General features: G+C 41.0%; 1 protein-coding gene across 1 annotated transcript; it reads right to left on the bottom strand.

Annotated features, from left to right (window-relative positions):
• Positions 1 to 1980: 1980 nt before the first annotated feature.
• Positions 1981 to 12896, bottom strand: LOC311485964 (ubiquitin-conjugating enzyme E2 Q2-like). The gene is made up of 13 exons (XM_084541706.1): positions 12219 to 12896; positions 11689 to 11793; positions 10429 to 10551; positions 10030 to 10083; positions 9677 to 9817; positions 9039 to 9123; positions 8648 to 8708; positions 8466 to 8556; positions 8320 to 8378; positions 8143 to 8191; positions 7900 to 7995; positions 6033 to 6099; positions 1981 to 5166 (listed from the first exon to the last, which is right to left on the bottom strand). The coding sequence occupies exons 1-13, from the start codon at positions 12375 to 12377 to the stop codon at positions 5135 to 5137; spliced, it is 1122 nt and encodes a 373-aa protein (XP_084397832.1). The 5' UTR covers positions 12378 to 12896; the 3' UTR covers positions 1981 to 5134.
• Between the last annotated feature and the right edge of the window lie 5857 nt (positions 12897 to 18753).

Genomic DNA, 18753 nt, shown 5'->3' with positions numbered 1-18753 from the left:
GCTCCTCTGCAGCCAAGAGGCCGGCCAGGCAAGGCCACGCGTAAACAAAAATAAAAACTGCTGCAATAATAGGCAATTAGCCTTTCACTGTGGTACCGCTGGCTTCCACTCTTCCTCATGCTTACTTAAATTTGAATTAAGATGTGAAGCTCCTGATGCTGCTGCTGCAAAAAAAAAAACACATTCTGGTTCTTACATCCATAACCACCCAGGCTGCAACAACATGATGGACCACACACTCAATAGGCCACCCTGTTATCAGCTTCAGCTCGTCATGAGAACTGATAGGGATTGATTCAGCTATTTATCACAAACCTGACAATCTGAGAGAGAGAAAACCCCCCCATCCAACTCACACTAACAATATCTGACTCGAGGCACACTGACGGGAGAATATGACCTATCCATGTCCATATCAGTCGGTATCCCGTCAATAGCAGCCCCCTCCCTGAATAAAAATGACCTCATTAGTCATTTAACCTTGGAGGAAATGAGCTACGGAGATGGTTTGAACAGGAACGAGCGTTTTAATGGAGCACCAACCGCTGAGTGACGTTACGGGCCTGCAGGAGTTCTTGAATGTCACAAGCAAAAAGAAAGAAAAAAACAAACAATAGCCTGAAGGTATAGGAGTGCTCCAGTACCATCTAGTGGCGCCTTCCCACACGCTCCAACAGAAAAGTGGAAGCCGACAAAGCTGGAGCGAGTGCAGACGAAAGGATATCTATTAGTCGCAAGAGAGAATCAAATCTGTTCATCTCATTCCATCTGCACACCAGCTGTTGCAGCCATTAGCTTCTGGGAAGGTGCTATAAATCAGTGGCATCCACAGACAAACTAGCAAAAAAAGGGAATTTTCTCAACTGCGACAGGGGCCATGGTGTTTGCCACAAACATCACAACACTGTAGGGTGTCCTGGTAGACGTTTGAATGTGGCATTCATGTACGGATGCGTGATTACAAATGTCCGTAATATGTAATTCCATCAACTCGGTGGAAGGTTTTAGTTCTGATAATTGAAACCTGAGCAATGCAGGGTCTGAGATTTGCTTAGGTAAACAAGGACTGTGTTTTTGTAAGACAATGGTTTTACAAGAAGAGAAAAAAAAAAGGTTCACCTAAAGTTCTGCTGAAGAGGAAGTCTAAAAGGGCCACTGGGTAAAGAGTCATTTCAGCAAAGCCGGACAAAAAGTATATTGGTAAACAACACCATCTACTGGAAAAGGTGAGAAGTACATACACAAGTCTAAAAGTGCTGCAGTTATGACATGATGGGCTTTTCATTGATTGTTTAGTTGATACCCAGATCTTCATGCTCATATGCCAAAGCGCCCTTGAACTAGGCACTCAATCTTCTCTGAAAGAAAACACCTGCCTGAATGAAATGGAGCGCACTGTAAGCCGAGGCCTTGTTTTACAACTAATACAATGATCAGCCAAAACATTACGTCCAAACATTGTTAGAGTCTGGCAGCAGATCCCATAAATCCTGAAAGTTACAATGTAGGGGCCTCAATAGAGACTGGGTTTCCAGCACACCCCACAGATGCTCAACTGGACTGAGATCTAGAGAATCTGGAGGCCAAGTCGATACCTTGAAGTCATTGACGTGTTCCTCAAACCATCCCTGAACCATTTTTGTTTTGTGGCAGGTTGCGTTATTCTGCTAAAAGATGCCACTGCTTTTGATAGCCATCACAATTTACCCATTTATACGACTTCCAACACATCAACTTTGAAGACAAAATGTTCACTTGACCACTGACCATGAAAACCAGATACTCAAGCGTTACCTGTCAGTAGTCATAATGTTATGGCTGATTGGTGTAGAAGTCTGTCTCCGAAATCATTACTTCACAGTGCTGTTCTATATTCCTTTATACCAGACTGTCTTTTTAATCAATTAATTCAATTTAATTTAATTTAAATGGCGTCAATTCTCCTCCATGTTTCTAAGTTTGCATAAATAACAAAATTAAGATATTTCATAAAATTCTTTATTCATAAACTTGATGCAAGTTTACAAATTACTTTACATGGTCAAAATCACCCTTGCAATGGAAAAAAAAAAGAAAAAAAGAAACCAAACCAAAGCATGCTAACAGTGCATAACTTTATAACCCGGCCACCGCTGTTAAAGAAGCAAGGTAAAGAACCCAGTATCAGGCTAATTCAGTCCTCACACCAATATGTCACTTATCAAAGCTGAGAAGGTTCTTGTTAGTCAGACGTGTGTGGGTGCAAGAGAAGCCGTTATCCTGTGCATAACCGACTTGGAGTACACACCATTATTCCAGAGGTTCAAAGATGTAGGATTAGAATTGTTTCCGATGGCACGCAAATCTGAACTGCTGCTTTTGTTGGGAATCCTGGCGTCTTTTTAAGTAATCCAAGCACGTAGGAGGTCTGGAAAGTCCACGTATGTCTCATATAGTATGTGACCTGGTTCAGTAAGGAGCACACAGGGAGAATTATCCTGTGCGCCGATGTAGTAGGTAACCACAAGTAAACAAGTCATGAAAAAATGGATACAACTTGCCTTTTTTTTTTTTCTCCCTCAAACCAACCCAGACAGCCACTCTTTGTCTTTCTATAACTTGGGGGGAAAATACCCACTGATATATTGACATGCAAAACACAGCAATATCAAAGAGGCAGGGCAGATGTGTTCTGAAGCTCTCACAAAGGGTCGGAGCTAAATTCTGCTCCGCGTATCTGATCATTCCAAAAAACTTGCTTAGTAATCGTCAGCCTCAATCGCAACGAGTTAAGAGTTAAGTGTGTGTGCAATTCGACAGCAAAACACACTGCGAATGTCTTTCGGCATTTTGAAAGCGCCCGAAAGAAGACTGACACATTTACTCTTGCATTTCGTAACCGTATTCTGAAGCAATCCTTTGCAAAGTTGAGTGTGCGGTATGTATTCCTGAGTTTGCTTCTCCAGAGAATGCACAATGTGACCAGAATGAAGTGATTAGTACGTTACCAATGCGCATCACAAGAACAGCTAACAACCATGCCAATGATCCATAATCATGTTGAGATTTTGCGTGTGGTGAAACAAGGAAGGAGGGCGACTCGTCATGTCTCGCGGGTCTAAACAGAAGTCAGACGTGCTGAACGTGTCCCACCTCCACCTGCTGTGACTGAGGTTAGTATCACCGAGGAAATCCTAGTCCAACTCAAAAATGAGGAATGACCGTATGAAATAGCATAACTAAGCTTTCTACGCTGGTTATCAGGACAATATACGTAAAACAATGCAAGTAACCACACAACAGAACACCCACGACAAACGTGTAACTGCATTAATTGGAATGCTCCACACAGTTTTCTGCATATTATTCACATTACATCAAAGCCCCAGCACGCTGAGGGGTACAGCAGCGCCGAGAGTGGTCATGAATAGTAACCAGAAAGGAGTTGGTAACGGGAAGAGCCGGGTCCTTCCTGTGGCAAATCTGGACAAATATTTATCAAACCTGAACAAATATTCTGGAAAATGGAGACGGACTCCAGTAGACCTTCCCAGGTGTGAAGCTCTAGAGGGTATATGGTCGAGACTATTGCTGTGAATTTGTAACTCTGGCTGCGTTTTAAAAATAAATCAGCCACGAGGTCAAGGAAAAGGTAAAGGTCACTTTTTTCCCCCAGGCTGCAAAATTGGTAAAGTAGTCAGGACGTGAACCAGCTACGAGAACTAAGCAGGTGAGTTACACTGTTAAGACTAATTTTCTTCAGATCAACAAAACTCCAAAAGACTATGTCTTCACTGCATAGCCTCACTGAGGTTCATCTGGTTTGAGTGATTAGATATGAAGAGCCAAACCTCTGGCTTGCCAGAAGCAGATGTGTTTATGCCATTATTATTATGGCCATTGTAGTTAAGAGGTGCCATGAAATGCGGGGAATGGTACTGTCACTGTAACATAGGGATTATAAATCAACATTTAAAAAAAAAAAAAAAAGAACAAAACCACAGTAGTCATTAAGCTTACATAAGAACACGGTGTACTTTTGTTTCCTTCTGCAAGAGCATCCACGAAGCAACTTTTTCTTATTCTAAATGGGTCTTGAGTTTAAGTTGCAGTGCCCCTGCAGTAAATATTCAAGGGTATATAGTAATACAGTCTCTGCCCAGCCAAAGACCCAGACAAGGTTACATTATAAACAATTAAATCCTTTTGCAGAAATACAAATTTACATGTTTACACGTGGAGTTAAAATCAACTACATTACAGTGTGATCCAATCCAAACACACCCCTGCTTTGCCTGATCATGTTTCTTATGCTGCCAGACTAGCCACCCACCAAACCTCTCCTGCAGGGATGGGTCCAGCTGCTGGTTGCGGTGACGACGGTGGTCTCAGTAGGATTCTGTTCTTCATCATGGGCTGTCCCACCCAAGCTGCAAAAGTCTCTTCCACTTTCTTCCCACTTCAGAGCTTCAAGCTTCAGAAGAGGGTTTGAAAGTAAACTAGCTTCAGATGCACGTTATTCCAAAGGAGGGATCTTGGCTTTAGAAAGATAATTCATGAGCACAATATCACAGAGGCCATCCACGGAGAGAAAAGGCAGCGGTTCCTACCACCACCAGCATTTTTAAAAGTCCTTCCCAGCGACAACTGCGTCATGTGAGGGACTGTCGCACGCCAGTCTCAGTTCCAGTCTGTGGCCAGAGAGGCAGTGTCCGGCGACTCGAGCATCAGACTGCCACTGCTGGAGGATAAAGCCATGCCGCACCTTTTAACTCGCAGCCAGCTAGTAACCTTGGCATGCTCAACGCCAAAACCAAAGGGTGAGTTTGAGCGATATTTAGTCCACCGACGTCCTGGAGTGAATGTTCCAATGGGAAAAAAAAATAAAAAAAATATCTGACTGCGTCAGGCAACAGATGTACACAGAGATAAATATCTGAAGAGTGGACACCCTTGCGAGGAGTCGATGAGCGTGGATGGGGCTGAGTGAGTCCGTGTTTGTGTGCAGGGTTAGGGTGGTCACTGAATGAGGAATTTGGTTTGGAGTTTACAGAACAAAATAGTTTGCAGGATAAAAACAATATTGGTCGCAAGGAAAAGAAAAACAAAAATCTAAGACATGTGGTCCCAAGTGCAGGAAAGGCGATAGTCTGTATTAGCCATCCTCCTTAGGGGGTGTGTACCAGCCTGACAGAAAAGAAAGAAGAAAAAGAAAAAACACGAAAGATACGATGACAACAGGGAACTGAAAATAAAACAGCTAATAACAAAACTACTTCCCATTCTACCTCGCTGGTTTCTGTCAGCATTTCTTACCATGTCAGTAGTTACACTGAAAACACTCGTGGTTTGAGGCTTTCAGCTCTTAAATTTTAAATATAGCTCTGTGTAGCCTTGCGGGGTAGAAGTCATTTACATATTTTCACCTGTACTACTGTTTTAAAAATGCTACGTGGTTATTAATGGAGGTCAAGGACAATAACAAAATGTTGCATTAACTGTCCTCTACTTTAAAATGCAAATATTGCCTATTCATGAATATTTTATTCTATTCTGCCATGCTTGTTTACGACTGCATGTAAATTATGATTTGATTCACAATAATATGTCTATAAATATCTTTTTATCACACTGATTGAACGTGAAACTTTGAATGACAGTTGATAAATTCAAGAACTTGCTGTATATGAATCAGTTCGATAGGTGTCAAGATAATAATTTAGGACATCCGTCTTCCAAGAATCACAGCGGGTAGCTAGCATACCCAACCCATTTATTCAAGAAGAGATCCTGTGTGCCAGATTTTTCCTGCTTAAGTACGTTGAATCACAAGCACACTGCACTTGGCTATCGATATCCAGCGGGTAAAATCCTTAAATCCCTCTACCCCATGTATACAATTATTATAACGTGGACTACATGCACCCAAATGTCGTATGTGTTTGGCCTATACACTGATATTCCACAGCTTTGATGTATGGGAGGGATTTGGTTTCAGTAAACAAGGTCTGTAATGCACTCTGTAATGAAACTGGAGACAAAAAAACACTCACCGTTCTTTTCATGGATCTGAACCAGGGATTTGTAGGACTGCTGTGCTCTGGCAAGATTGTACTGGTTCTGCATTAAGAGATGGAAATGAAGTCAAGCTTAGAAAGTGCACCGGGTTTAGGCTGGCACTACTGGACAAGAAGAGGCAATGACAGCTGTTTTTACAAGAAAAAAAATAATTTTTTTGCAAGCGCCAATTCCAAGAACAAAGTCCCTTTGTCTTAGCGTTAATACAAGACGTCTTTCTCACAGGACCTGGCTCTGCACCTGTACTTCCATACATATCACTGCTACAAAACAGAATTACACAAGACTATCATAAAGATGACAATGGCTTTGATCACATAGACAGACTTCAGCTGGATATATTCATGCAAGGTACAATGTTGCCTACTTCTTGTTTATGTTAAAACTGTTCAGCAGGTAACACCACTTCTTACCATGGAACACAACTCCTGGTTCTTACTTAGGATAACTTTATGTGCAAATCTGCAACAGGAGGCATGTTTTTGTGGATCAAACCCATTTTCCTTCTACAGAACTCCTTTCAATGGAGACACCACAGTACTGCACCACAATTGTGACACCTTCTGATTCTACTACTAGTATTTTTCTTCGTTCAGTGAGTGTGCAATATCAGTATGAGCTACATTTATTTAGCGCATGCTGTTAACTGTGTGCTAGCAGCTAACTTTATTACTGTCCCCAAATTAGAAAGTGTGTTCACACCCGGTATAGCTTTTAAGCATCAAGGTCAAGTTTCCTGTTTGTTACTGCCATATATTTGTTCATTATGTGGCTAAGCGTACCCATCATGTTTGTCTCAGCAGCACCAGTATTCTGCAGCAAAGCATTTTCTTGTCTTTGACTACATAGTGTGCAATATGTATACGTTTAATTTAAATTTTGTCACTGGCATTTCTTTCATGTCAGCATTGCATATTATATTTATTTTTCAGATATTTCCATTTACCCTGAACTATGCTCTATACAAAACCACGCATTCACCAAACAGCTGTACAGATGTTTTAACTGTGGTGGCAGAAAATAAAATGTATTACGATGTGTGAATAAAAGTTTAACAGGGGATGTTTTATTTATTACTTACTGGTTAACCAAATTATTTGACGACTTAGAATAGTAGATAGATTAACCAACTGAAAAAAAAAGATTTGTTTGTTGCAGGCCTAGTCGGATGCGGTTCCTGGAAGACTGCAGCTGCTCAGGTTGAGTAATTAAACTAGCATCTTAAGTCTACTTCAAAACATATGAGACGACAAAGTGATATCTGCATCCATGAGACCAAGCTTATGAGAGGGACATATATAGATTCAAAGAGACAAACGACCAATTACGCTCACATACACACCTACAGCCAATTTCTAATCACCAATTAACTAAATGAGCATGTCTTTTGGACTGCGGGAAGCAGCCGAAGTACCCGGAGACAACCCACGCCTGCACAGGGAGAACATGCAAACTCTGCAAAGAGAGGACCCAGCTGGCCGGTGGCCCAGGGAGGGACATGTAGTATATGTTTTATTGGCACTCATCTAACTCGGTGAAACAGGGAACCCACATTGGCATCATTAATTACACATAATGAGTTACAGCAAGTCGCCAAGAAAAAGATGAGCATCTACTTTGAACATCCCGGCGGGGACACACTTCACTGCACACTGAACCCTCAGTATGATTTAATGAAAAACATACCACACGGCCAAGTTTGGGTGCATCACAAGAAATTGTCACACAGCACAACAGGCCACCACTGAGATCCAAGGATCCCTTCACCTGTGTAGAAGCTTTGTCACTCTGGCCCACATCATTTACTATACGAGTCCAACGTAAAATGAAACCCTCACTTACTTTATTGGCTCCAAACTGCACTCTGGCTTTTCCTTTGACTAAAGTGGCATTGATCTGCATGATGACAGACTCAATGGAATAGGCACTGCTCCAACCCTGCAATGAGGAAACCCAACATCAATTACAGATGGTTTTGAAAATGCAAACAGATGCTTAGAAAATACATACAAAAACACTCTAAAGCAACATTTAATGTCATCTAAGTGAAATTAACACTGGTTTACGAAAATTCAACTGACATACCTGTTTGGTGAGAAGTTCCATGCACAGGGCGCCTCCTCCAAGAACATATCTAAAGCGTGGGAGAGAAAAACAATTATCAGAGAAAGACACTTTAATCTAACAGCATCTCAGTCTGGGTTTAACAATGGTAACTGGGGATAGAATAAAACAAATTATGTAACAAATAAATGAACTCACCCTCCAGAAAGCACAGGCGAAACTACGCGGACAAACGGTGGATCAAAGGGGAAATTATCCTGTAGAGGCAACCAGGTCCATTTAGAGACTTCAAAGACTCCAAATGTGCGTTTCATTTCCATTAATGCAAAGTCAGTTTTACTCACTTTATATGAGAAGTTTAGTAAAATGTAATCCATTCCTTCCTTTTCCTTTAGGACTTGTAAATCGCTGTGTAAAGGGCTATCTGGATCCACCCTGTTGGTCATTAAATAATGCAAATCAGACGGCGTTTATGCTGACACGGGAAAGACAAGAACACATGACACAAGATCCCAAAGCCACTTACGTCCTTAGTTTCACGTGCCATTCATACAGGCTGTCATTAACAAGCTCGACTGAATAGATGCCTGAAAAAGAAATTGATTAAATGTGAATCTTCAAACGTCTCTGAATGCATGATCTAGCACGAACGGTAATGATTTTATCTCCCTTTTCACTCTATAAACTAAAAGGTAACACAGTGAGACAAAGGATCAAATGGATTCGACAGGTACATCCCTTCTCACACCACTATGATCTAAATTCTGCCTTCAATACTTGCAACATTTACCATTTTTCACTGTAAAATATTTAAATGAGTTTACTGCCAAACACCATAATTACTCTGTGTGCGGCTAGTTCTTTTTGTTCCCTCTTAGGTTGTCAACAAAAAGCAGACCATTGTGTAGTATGCATACCTGTCTTGTAACTCTGAGACCTGTAAATCTCTCTGAGCTCCTTCATCAGGCGGTCAGAGGCTTGCACTGAACCAGACACAGCTCCCTGAAAAATATAAAACGGCAACTAGAACAATAAGAAAATCAGCTTTAACCTGCTAGACATTCATATTTAGATCATACAGCTCCTGAGAGAAAGTTTCACTGATCCTCTAAATATTAAAAAACTAAACCAAGTGCATGAAAAGCATGAGGCGTTGGTTCCATTGTTATACGGATATAATCACATTTGACACATTTCAGATACGACGGCAGCTGCACCGCTGAGCTGCTTTACAGGGCGATGAGCAACCTGAGAGCCCCATCCAGAAAGAAACAAATCTCTTCATGAGTTTATGCTGCCTTGAAGGGCAAACGCGTAAAGAAACCTGACTACGTGCTGCATACTGCATAGAAGCACATTGAGAAACAGGTCACATTACCAACTGTCAAATATACATTAAATCTTTCATTGCAGCCTTGTATCACAACTTTCTTTTTCAACTCTTTTCCTCATTTCTTTTTCACAAAACTAACTACTACTGAGAAAAAATAAACATACATAGATAGATCCCAGATAAAATATTATCAACCAGTGTTTTTGCAACAGGAACACTTACATTCAAGTGGTCCTGTCTCTGGTTCTTTCGGATCTTCTCCAGGATTGCCAGATTCTCCTTCTCGATGCCATCATCCTCGGATTTCTTTCCATCTACAGGTTCTTCCTCTTTCATTTCATAGTGGTCCAGATCCTCTATGTCCTGTGTAAAAGAAGGGATCAAGGCCAATGCGAAGCCACAGGATTGTTCAGTAGAATATCAGTTCAATTTTAATTAATGCTGTTCATAAAAAAATAGTGTAGCTAAGATGTTATGAAAATAAACAGGGCTGTGCCATCACTATACGACTAGCACTCAGCAGATCATCATGAGCGTTGCGTTGGGTGTTTAGACCGAAGACGACGAAAGCTTACTTCTCCCATCTCTTCCTCCTCTTCTTCCTCAGATGTGACCTCCTCTGTTCCATGCTACACACACACACAAACATAGACAATAATTTAAGTCTAAATGAATAAAGTGGTTTGGAACAAATTCACTGATGTGACTGGTCCATATATTATATGAAAGACCTCCTTCTATTGACCAGTGAACACGAAAAAGCCTATTGATCCGTTTCATACAACTTTCCAGGCCTTCCTGTAATTTATACTGTTATTTCATAACTAAGCTCAAGTGGTTTGGAAGTACATAATAAAACATCCCGATTTAAATAAGTTTGGCATATTCATTAAAAGTAATCAAATAGCAGCCAGAGTCCTGGCTGTATCATGGCATTAGGAGGTGTTTGACAAGCAATAACGAGGCAGACTTACCTTCCGGTCCTGTCCCACAGGACCTGCAGGAAGGGGCTGGTCCAGCATCTCCACATCGGGATGTTGAGGGAGGTTGTACAGTCGACAAAGGTCACAAATGAGTTTCTTCAACTGCTGCAAAAGCTAGGAAACGACAACAAGGAAGGGATACGGATATAGATAAATGATTCAGGGTTAGGGTTCGGGTTAGGACAAATGACGCTAAAGAGCGATTCCTACAAGGAAGAAATGGGAATGTTTATGATTATTTTTGTGATATCAAATGTTCCTGTATATTCCTGTGTATGCAAATGTATGCATGATGTGTGATCATGGGAGATTGCAACGAATGATTACACCATTCTTTCTGCAGTTTGTTGCAGGATGTCCAAATGGCAACCGTGCAATGATTTAAAATTATGCAACTGGGCCCGATAATTCACACACACAACGCCATAAAGTATTGATTTAAATATACACCACCCTCTAGTAGTACTATAAATACATGTAGGCAGACTAATATTGTTTGTGCTCAAACAAAAAGAGATAAGTGACAGTCATTAAGCTGCCATGAGCTAGTGTGTTCTGCATTTGCAAATTTGGTGCAGTTCAAATATAGGGCACCGCTACAGCATCTGCGCACAGTAGACGCAAACACATTGATCTTATCTATACACAAAAAGACAAGACTTGTCCCTTATTTGACACACAACTTCAACGATTGTGTCTTCATTATCCGAATTATCTGTCCAAAGAAAACGGGCTGAACTGCTATAAAAAGCATATTCTGAGTCTATAAAACAGATGAACACATATGTGCCTCCTTCTGATGAATCTCCAAACAGCAGGCTGGCATTATGTCACAATAATTGAAAGGAAAACATTCCAGCTGTGAGGCCGTCTGGTCAATGCTTGCTCAGGCAAACGGTAAAGTCAAGTGTAGTCCTTCCTCCCAGTCATATACCTGGGGCATAATATCAACCATTTCAGGTGAGGCTGAGTCAGCACTGACTCAACATACCTAGATAATTAAAGAAGCAGTCAGTTGTGCGTTACAATCACCTGCTGTATTGTTCATTTTTATTAACTTCCGGCCTCCTGCTGTATGACACGGAACTGTCAATCTTGTAGATACAATCTTATATAAGAAAGTCCCTTAACAACTAGTGAATCACTATAAGGTATGTCATTGTTTGACTTTCCAGTAATTAATCAAACCGTCGGCAGATCTTTACAAAATGTACACTGTCAGATGGCGAACGAAGCAAGTAAGGTTACTACCAGGGTGCTGCCTTTTCGCACATCTTCCAACCTCTCCAGAACTTGCGTCAAGCTCGGGTCGTCAGAGTCCACAAACCATATTGGCGGCGTAGATGGATAAGACTCCTGGGCACAGGGGAGCAAAACAAAAACAACACGGTTACATCAGTACATTTGACCCACTTTCCCGTGTGGCGCAGCATTAAACGAGGAACCAGTAGAAAAAAAAAAAACGCACATAACACCCCAAATCTGAGTTGACGACATTAGCATTCTGAATGCGCCGTTAGCTAAATGCTAGGTCTGCGTATCAAAACAGTTTAACGTCGAGTTGTGTAACCAACTAAACCCGTACAAAGACTGCGTAGCTCCCATTGACACTGGCTAATGAAACTACGCAAAACCTGTCCCGCATAGCACCAGATTGTACAGTTGAGGAGGTAGCCTGCTACCTGGCTAGCAAGTTAACCGGCTAACTTTAGCCTGCTAACGACCAACAAGAGAAGTGTATCGCTAGCTAAACCCCGGGAATTGTGTTCTTGCCCACTTACCGTTATGTTACAGTGGATAATTAACAGCTTTTCTCCAGTTACATTAAACTGGCAGCTCAATTCGTCGGGCTTCCAGTCTATTATCCTGAACCGTTCGTGGTTTGGATCAAAAATAGACTCCAAAAACTTCAGTTCGGCCTTCAGCCCCGACACCGACATCTTCCACGCATCTCCGGCCGGGCCGCTGGGGAGGGGGAGAAGTCGGGACTTAGCCTTTAGCTAGCTAAAGCGACAGCGTAAATTTCACCGCGAACGTGTCTTTAAAAAGTGTCAAAGAGGTGGCCGACTGGTCCGGTGGATGCAGCTGGATACCTAGTGCCAGCTATGAAACGGGTCCGGTGAAATTTCAGCGCAGCCGGACAGATTTGCTAATGTAAGTAGCTAACGTTAGCTAGCTCTCATTTAGCGTCTGAAAACAGCGCAGTGCTCGGCAAGCTGCTAGCGAGCGAGTTAGCGAGCTAGTCCGTTGTTGTTGTCTTTCCGTCTATTGTTGTTGTCTGCCTATGATAACAACATTTTAAGGCTCTCGCGGTGTCCCGTGGCCGTCTCCTCACAGTCCCATCGGGCGGTTCTTTATTATTTACTTAACCGGGAAACAATCGCACAAGCTCCGCGATCTGACCTAATATCCCGCTACAGGGATAGTGTTTTTCATCCCGGTGCACAACTGTAGCTGGCCTCTTGTGGGGTTTAAAGATGGCGTTCTGCAATCTCCCCGTTCCCGCAGAATCCCAGCATACAGCGCGTCTTCAATTTATTTCAGGTTAAAAAATAAAATAAAGCAAAGTTTATGACAGTGGATCATTTAGTTATATATTTATCTCTGTGAATGACATTTGTTTGTTCGCAATGGTAAATAATTCATTTCCTGCTTCAGGCAGTAATTAGCTGATTAAAAGTCAATGTACAGAACTTACATATAAATGGTAATTTCTTGTAAAATATTTTTCCTTTGTTTGCAAAACGATGGGCAAATTGTGCTAAATTATGTTTCACTTCTTTATTTCAATTTTGCATTGTGTTCAAACAACACATTCACAGGGCTGGGTGGTAATGAACATCAGAGCGAGGATCAGCACTGATATGGATCATTTTTGCAATATTCACAGAGTATTCTTGAATAGATTTTAATTGCCACCAAATTGCCAAGAAAAGAGGCCAGGGCATACAGTCAGGACTGGCAAACAAAGCAACTGATTGTGGCTTTGTGAAAAATAAATAAATAAATAAAATAAAAAGGGCCCCGGTCCCCCATATGTCAGTTTCTGGTATATTTTGCAGTGACAACAATAAACCTCTTAAATCTATGAAGGCCAACAGTGCACTGACAATACTTCCCCCTTCTATCTACCCCATAACATTTTTTGTTAGTTTGGACATGCAGGTTTACCTGGGGCCCCGCAGAAGCTAGGATCGCCACTGCATGAAGCAATTCATTTTACTATGCTCTATTGTTAATTTTGCAAGTTTAAGTAAATAACAACTGTTCATTATGTGAACTCTCTAAAATAAAGAAGTCATAGGACTAAGAGTTGGCATGTGCCCTGGATGAGCAAATGTGATGAATCATTTTTTTTTTCAATTTCTTTATTTAAATTTTTTAGTTGGGGTATCAGATTATTGACACACCGATGCGCAAAAGAAGGCTTCATATTGTTCGTTATCAATAATTTCGGGACTGAGCTGTTTGCATATAGATAATTACAAAAAAATATCTGTATGACAATAGATCAGCTGATGTCTGGGAGCCTTTTGTTGTGCATAAGTATAGCCTAACATTATTTTGACCTGAGACCTTAAGGTTCCACCTAATTTTTAACCTAAATTCTTTGTTTGTATATTTCTGTTATATTATGACATAATGAAAATGTTGACCTTTGGTGTGTGTTTTAATGGTGAGCCCTCTGACTGTCAGTAGTAGTGTTTGATAGCCACTAGAGTGCAGTGCGCGCTCAACATTTAGGTTAGGTTAGCATAAGCTTATAAAACTACATACATTTCTGGCTGAATTATTATCGATTATTGAGATGTTGAATAATGCATTTTACGTTCTAACAAATAGCACTGCTGTGTCTAGATGATCTGCACATGTCACAGAAAGCTCTTTGATCACCATCTCTAGGAAAAAGTCAAATCTCTGAACTATTTATGACTTTCAGGTTGACAGTCAGATAGGTTCAGTGCCAGAAAGATGGCATAAAGTCTTTAGAAATTAGTCCCTTTAGTCCCTTAATTCAATTAGAGTAGATGGAGTGGGTTTCAGGGAGGACAGCGTACCTTGAAAGCAAAATCTAAAAGCCATTTCCTTTGTAAGGTAAGCCTGTTATCAGCAGAGATTTGGGAGCAGCTGACTGGCCCAGAATAGGGCTGTGCTGTCGCCTCTAATTATGCTATCGTAAGGTCTCCCTTTCAACAGGGATAACCTTTCTTTTATTTGGCCTTCTTAAAATTAGAATTCGGTGATAGACAGTGGAGGACACAGGCAACTGACTCATACACGACTGGCAGAAATATTGTGGTTATAAAATTTATGCAGCCTTTATATCCCTCATATCTGTCATACAGCTGCCGCTCTGTGGACTGTGCAGAAGAATGCAAATGTGGCACTGCGAGTTGCAGTTTGAGGAACGGCGTATTGATTTGGAATGAAAACGGTGGAGGTGGTCTACACTGGTGATGTAGATGGATCTACAAAACCTAGCATAAACAGAACTGACCAGGAATTAACCCATTGAAAGCCACCGGCCGTATGTCAGCGTCAATATGTGGGTGTTGACAAATTCTTAAAATTCGCCATGTATTAAATTGCAGCTGGGGTGCTATAAACTGCCACATTCAACCTGAACACGCTGAGTGTGCAGTGAGGTCAGGGGCTTCGTTAATGTAACGGCTGCACAGGAAAGGTCAAGGTTTCAGTCTGGCAAACACTGTAATTCATTTAGGAGGTTTTGGGGGCAGCGAGGGTGGAGGCGCTGCTGTTTGATCAGCATGGGTTGTTGTGGAGAACATAAAACGTGTCTAACTGTTTTTTTTCAGACCCTATATTCGTTCTTTTGTCTGATTATATAGCATCTGTATTAATGAATAAGTGATAACAGTCTCCTCTCTGTCCTCATATGTGTGTGGTGTGCTGGTTTGTTTTTTGTGAAGCGAAGGCATTCTGTAGTCAGGGCACTTTTTCTTACAAAGGTTCAGCTGATTATGCAGGGGAGTAATTTAATTCCCCATTCAGGTTGTTCTGTTTCAATTGGCTGTGTTTGTTTATGGCTCATTAAGTTTATTTCTACTCCTTATACATCTCATCATTTGGAGGAATGTCTCTATAAGTGGTGTGTTTCAAGAGTTACTTTCTCAGTCTTCCTTATTATTTCAGCCAAGGTTATTGTAGTTAACTGAAACTGAACTCAATGCTAAAACTAGTTGGTAGATTTAAGTTTACTGAAATAAAAATAAAATTCTAAACTAATAAATATGGCATGTCTAAGTGTTGTGTTTGTGCTGCAGTTCTTCTTTAAACTTTCTCCTGAGACAAAAACTGAATTAAAATGAAATAATTTTAAGCAATAAAAAATAACTGCAACGCCTAAAGCTACCCTGCAAACTAAACTGGACTGAAAATTACATCCGAAATAAAATTAAAAAGTAATGAATGATCTATAAAAACTCTGCTGTCAGCACCTCCACCTGGTCGCATCACTTCCAGGTAGCTGACCTCTCAGGTAAACCTCTTACAAGCATGCAGGTTAAATCAATTGTGTCCATTCTAGCTGCTGGGTAATTACTCTGCATTGATTGCTTATTGTGGAGACCGTTTCGAAGGCTGTCCTATGCATGTTAGGATGTCCTGTTATAGAAGGTAGCAGTTGTATAACATTCTGCCAAAAGCATTTAATCCATTGTGCTAAACATGCTACATCGGCTGCTAAGAGGTTGACTCTGCACTCTTAGATTAACTACGGCGAGATGCGTCCTTCAGCAAACAATGTAATTATTTTCCATTGTTCAGGTATAAATTAGACAGCACGGCTTTGGAAATTATATTTCATATGGTTCCTTATTGATTACACCAACAGCATTTCATCAATCTCACTGACGAAGAGAAGATGGAAATACAGGGAAGGAGGTAAACAAATGTACTGTAGAACATTTTAAGGTGAGTATACACTCACTTACCAGTTCATTAGGTACACTTTCTAGTATAATACTGTACATCCTAATACAACAGTCCTGCGGTAAATCTAAGCTTCATGAAGGTTATGATATTCAGCATTCATTTTAAAATAGAGAGAGATGTTGATTCAACTGTTTTCATTTTGGAGGCTGTGGTTTGTTGTACTATTTAATTTTATTGTGTTGTACTGACACATGCTTCTATTAATCTGACAACTCCATATTGTAGGGCTAGGCTAAAAATCTGAAACTCTTCAGTGTTTAATTCAGTCCAGATTAACAGCACCACATCCTCCAACATCATGCAGTTCTACCTAATGTTTTGGCAGATGAGTGCATATAAAACAATTCTGGAAGCACATATCTCCAGAAGTGTCTCAAAGGCAAGCCCAAAGACTGTCAAAGGTCAGGCCAAGCAAAAAACAAATGTCCACGGCTGAATCCTGATCGTCTTTCCAGCCTTCTTTTATGATTGAGCAGCTGCCGTGTGGTTTTTCAAAGCGTGCCTCCGTATGCGCTAATAAAGAGGCAGATTGCTGTTGTACTCTGTGATTTATCCTGCTCCTCTGTCCTCCATCTGCACAAGACGAAAAGTTAATTAAACCCCTGCCTTGTCACCTCATTCCGTCCCAGACAGCATGAACAAATCATCCCCCAGCGTTTACAATCTTTATTATTTTTCTTTGTGAATGACACCGGAGCTGACGTCAAAAAGGGCAGCGTGAAGGCTCTAAATGCCGACGTTTTTTCCCCAGCTTGACCTTAAACCTCATTATTAGACGTAAACGCACAACTGCTGCCACGTTGTATTTCTGTCATCCCATTAACTCCTTTATGAATTGTTATGCGACTAGGAGGTAGACGATTTAAATTAAACTTTCAAATGCTTGTTTATGGAACATTGAACTAATCCTTTCCTTGCTTCACTTAGTATTGTGATGCACTGTATGTTGTAACATGCATCTTAGCTCCTGTCCTCTAAAACGATTTTTATCGATATTTTTAGCCAGGTAAAGTATTTTAAGCCTGTCACTGCTGAGAACAAACATTTGCATCTGAGCCACTCTGGTGTTAGACCGCTGTTCGTGTGGGGATTTGGAGGCGTTTAGATGTTTAGCTTTGGATAACGGAAGCCATTCCTCAAACGCTCCCACTGCTGATTCACCACATACGCCTTTGGGTTGTTTGTCAGAGGAGACAGCACCATTCTCACCAAAGGGAGGAGCAATATACTATTTTCCCCCTGGGGAACAGAGAGCATACGATCTGGGGCAGAGAGGGAAGTTCACAACCAGGACAAAGAGCCCTCATAGTAGGTGTTGCATACAATATGTCACACAATGTAGAGAGATTCCAGTTTAATTACAGGGATTGTTCAACCGTGTCATCCTGCGCTGGAGTGGAGCCAGCACTGGTCTCATTTAGAGTGCATGTCTGCGTGCTGTTTAATGACTGATGGCTATGAAAGCTTTCTGTACCGTAAGGGGAGACATCCACTTATGATTCAAAATCTTGAGGACCCCTGTGCACAGCTTCCCTTTGTGTGTGTGTGTGTGTGTGTGTGTGTGTGTCCTCCAACAACCAGATTAAAGGAATAATCTGGTTTCACTGAAGTGGGGCTGTATGAAGCAGTTATGGTGGATGGTGGTTGGCATGCCCACAGTTTGTAGAAGCAGACAGGAGTAAGGATACAGAGAGCAAGCAATGGACAAGCAGAGGACAGCAACAAAATGTGTTTAAGCCACCTAAAACAAAGCCCAAATATATGCATCCCTAGCAGTTAATTCTATACTTAGAATATTACACCACTTTATCTTGCAGTTAGTCTTGTTTTCCGAAGGGGAACTAAAGATGTTATAACGGTCCATGATCTTTTCAAAGCTACCAGACCAAATTGACAAAAAAGTAATTTTACCTTGCAGAATACAGGAACCGCTAGTGTACCCCTTCCTTGATTGGTTAGTTTATTTGTGTTATTCTGTGGTGCTTTAGTTTGGATGCAAATTAATGGGTTAAAACACCAAAACAAGCAGTAGACAAGCCTCTTTGTTGAATCTATGTAAAATCTGGATTAAGTTTATCTCAGGAGTATAAATGGAAAAGACACATTATCATGTTTTGTTTATCGTAAATGCAAAATTACATTGTTACGGATCGGGCCCAGAAATTTTATGTTCATTTGTGTGAGTACCAGACTGTTGTTTGAAGGACCAAAAGCCCAGTAGGGAATACAGATGAAGGTAATACAATTCACATTATCATAATTAATAGCCAAGATCGAAAGCATCTTCTACAGTCTTACGCTCTTTACAGCAGGAGTAATTATAAGCCAGAGACTAGCACCTGTGCAAAGCCCTCTAGGTTT

The sequence above is a fragment of the Chelon labrosus genome (genome assembly GCF_963514085.1).
Source record: "Chelon labrosus genome assembly, chromosome: 3".
In the NCBI taxonomy this organism is placed as follows: domain Eukaryota; kingdom Metazoa; phylum Chordata; class Actinopteri; order Mugiliformes; family Mugilidae; genus Chelon; species Chelon labrosus.
This window is presented reverse-complemented; position numbering and strand designations above follow the sequence as displayed.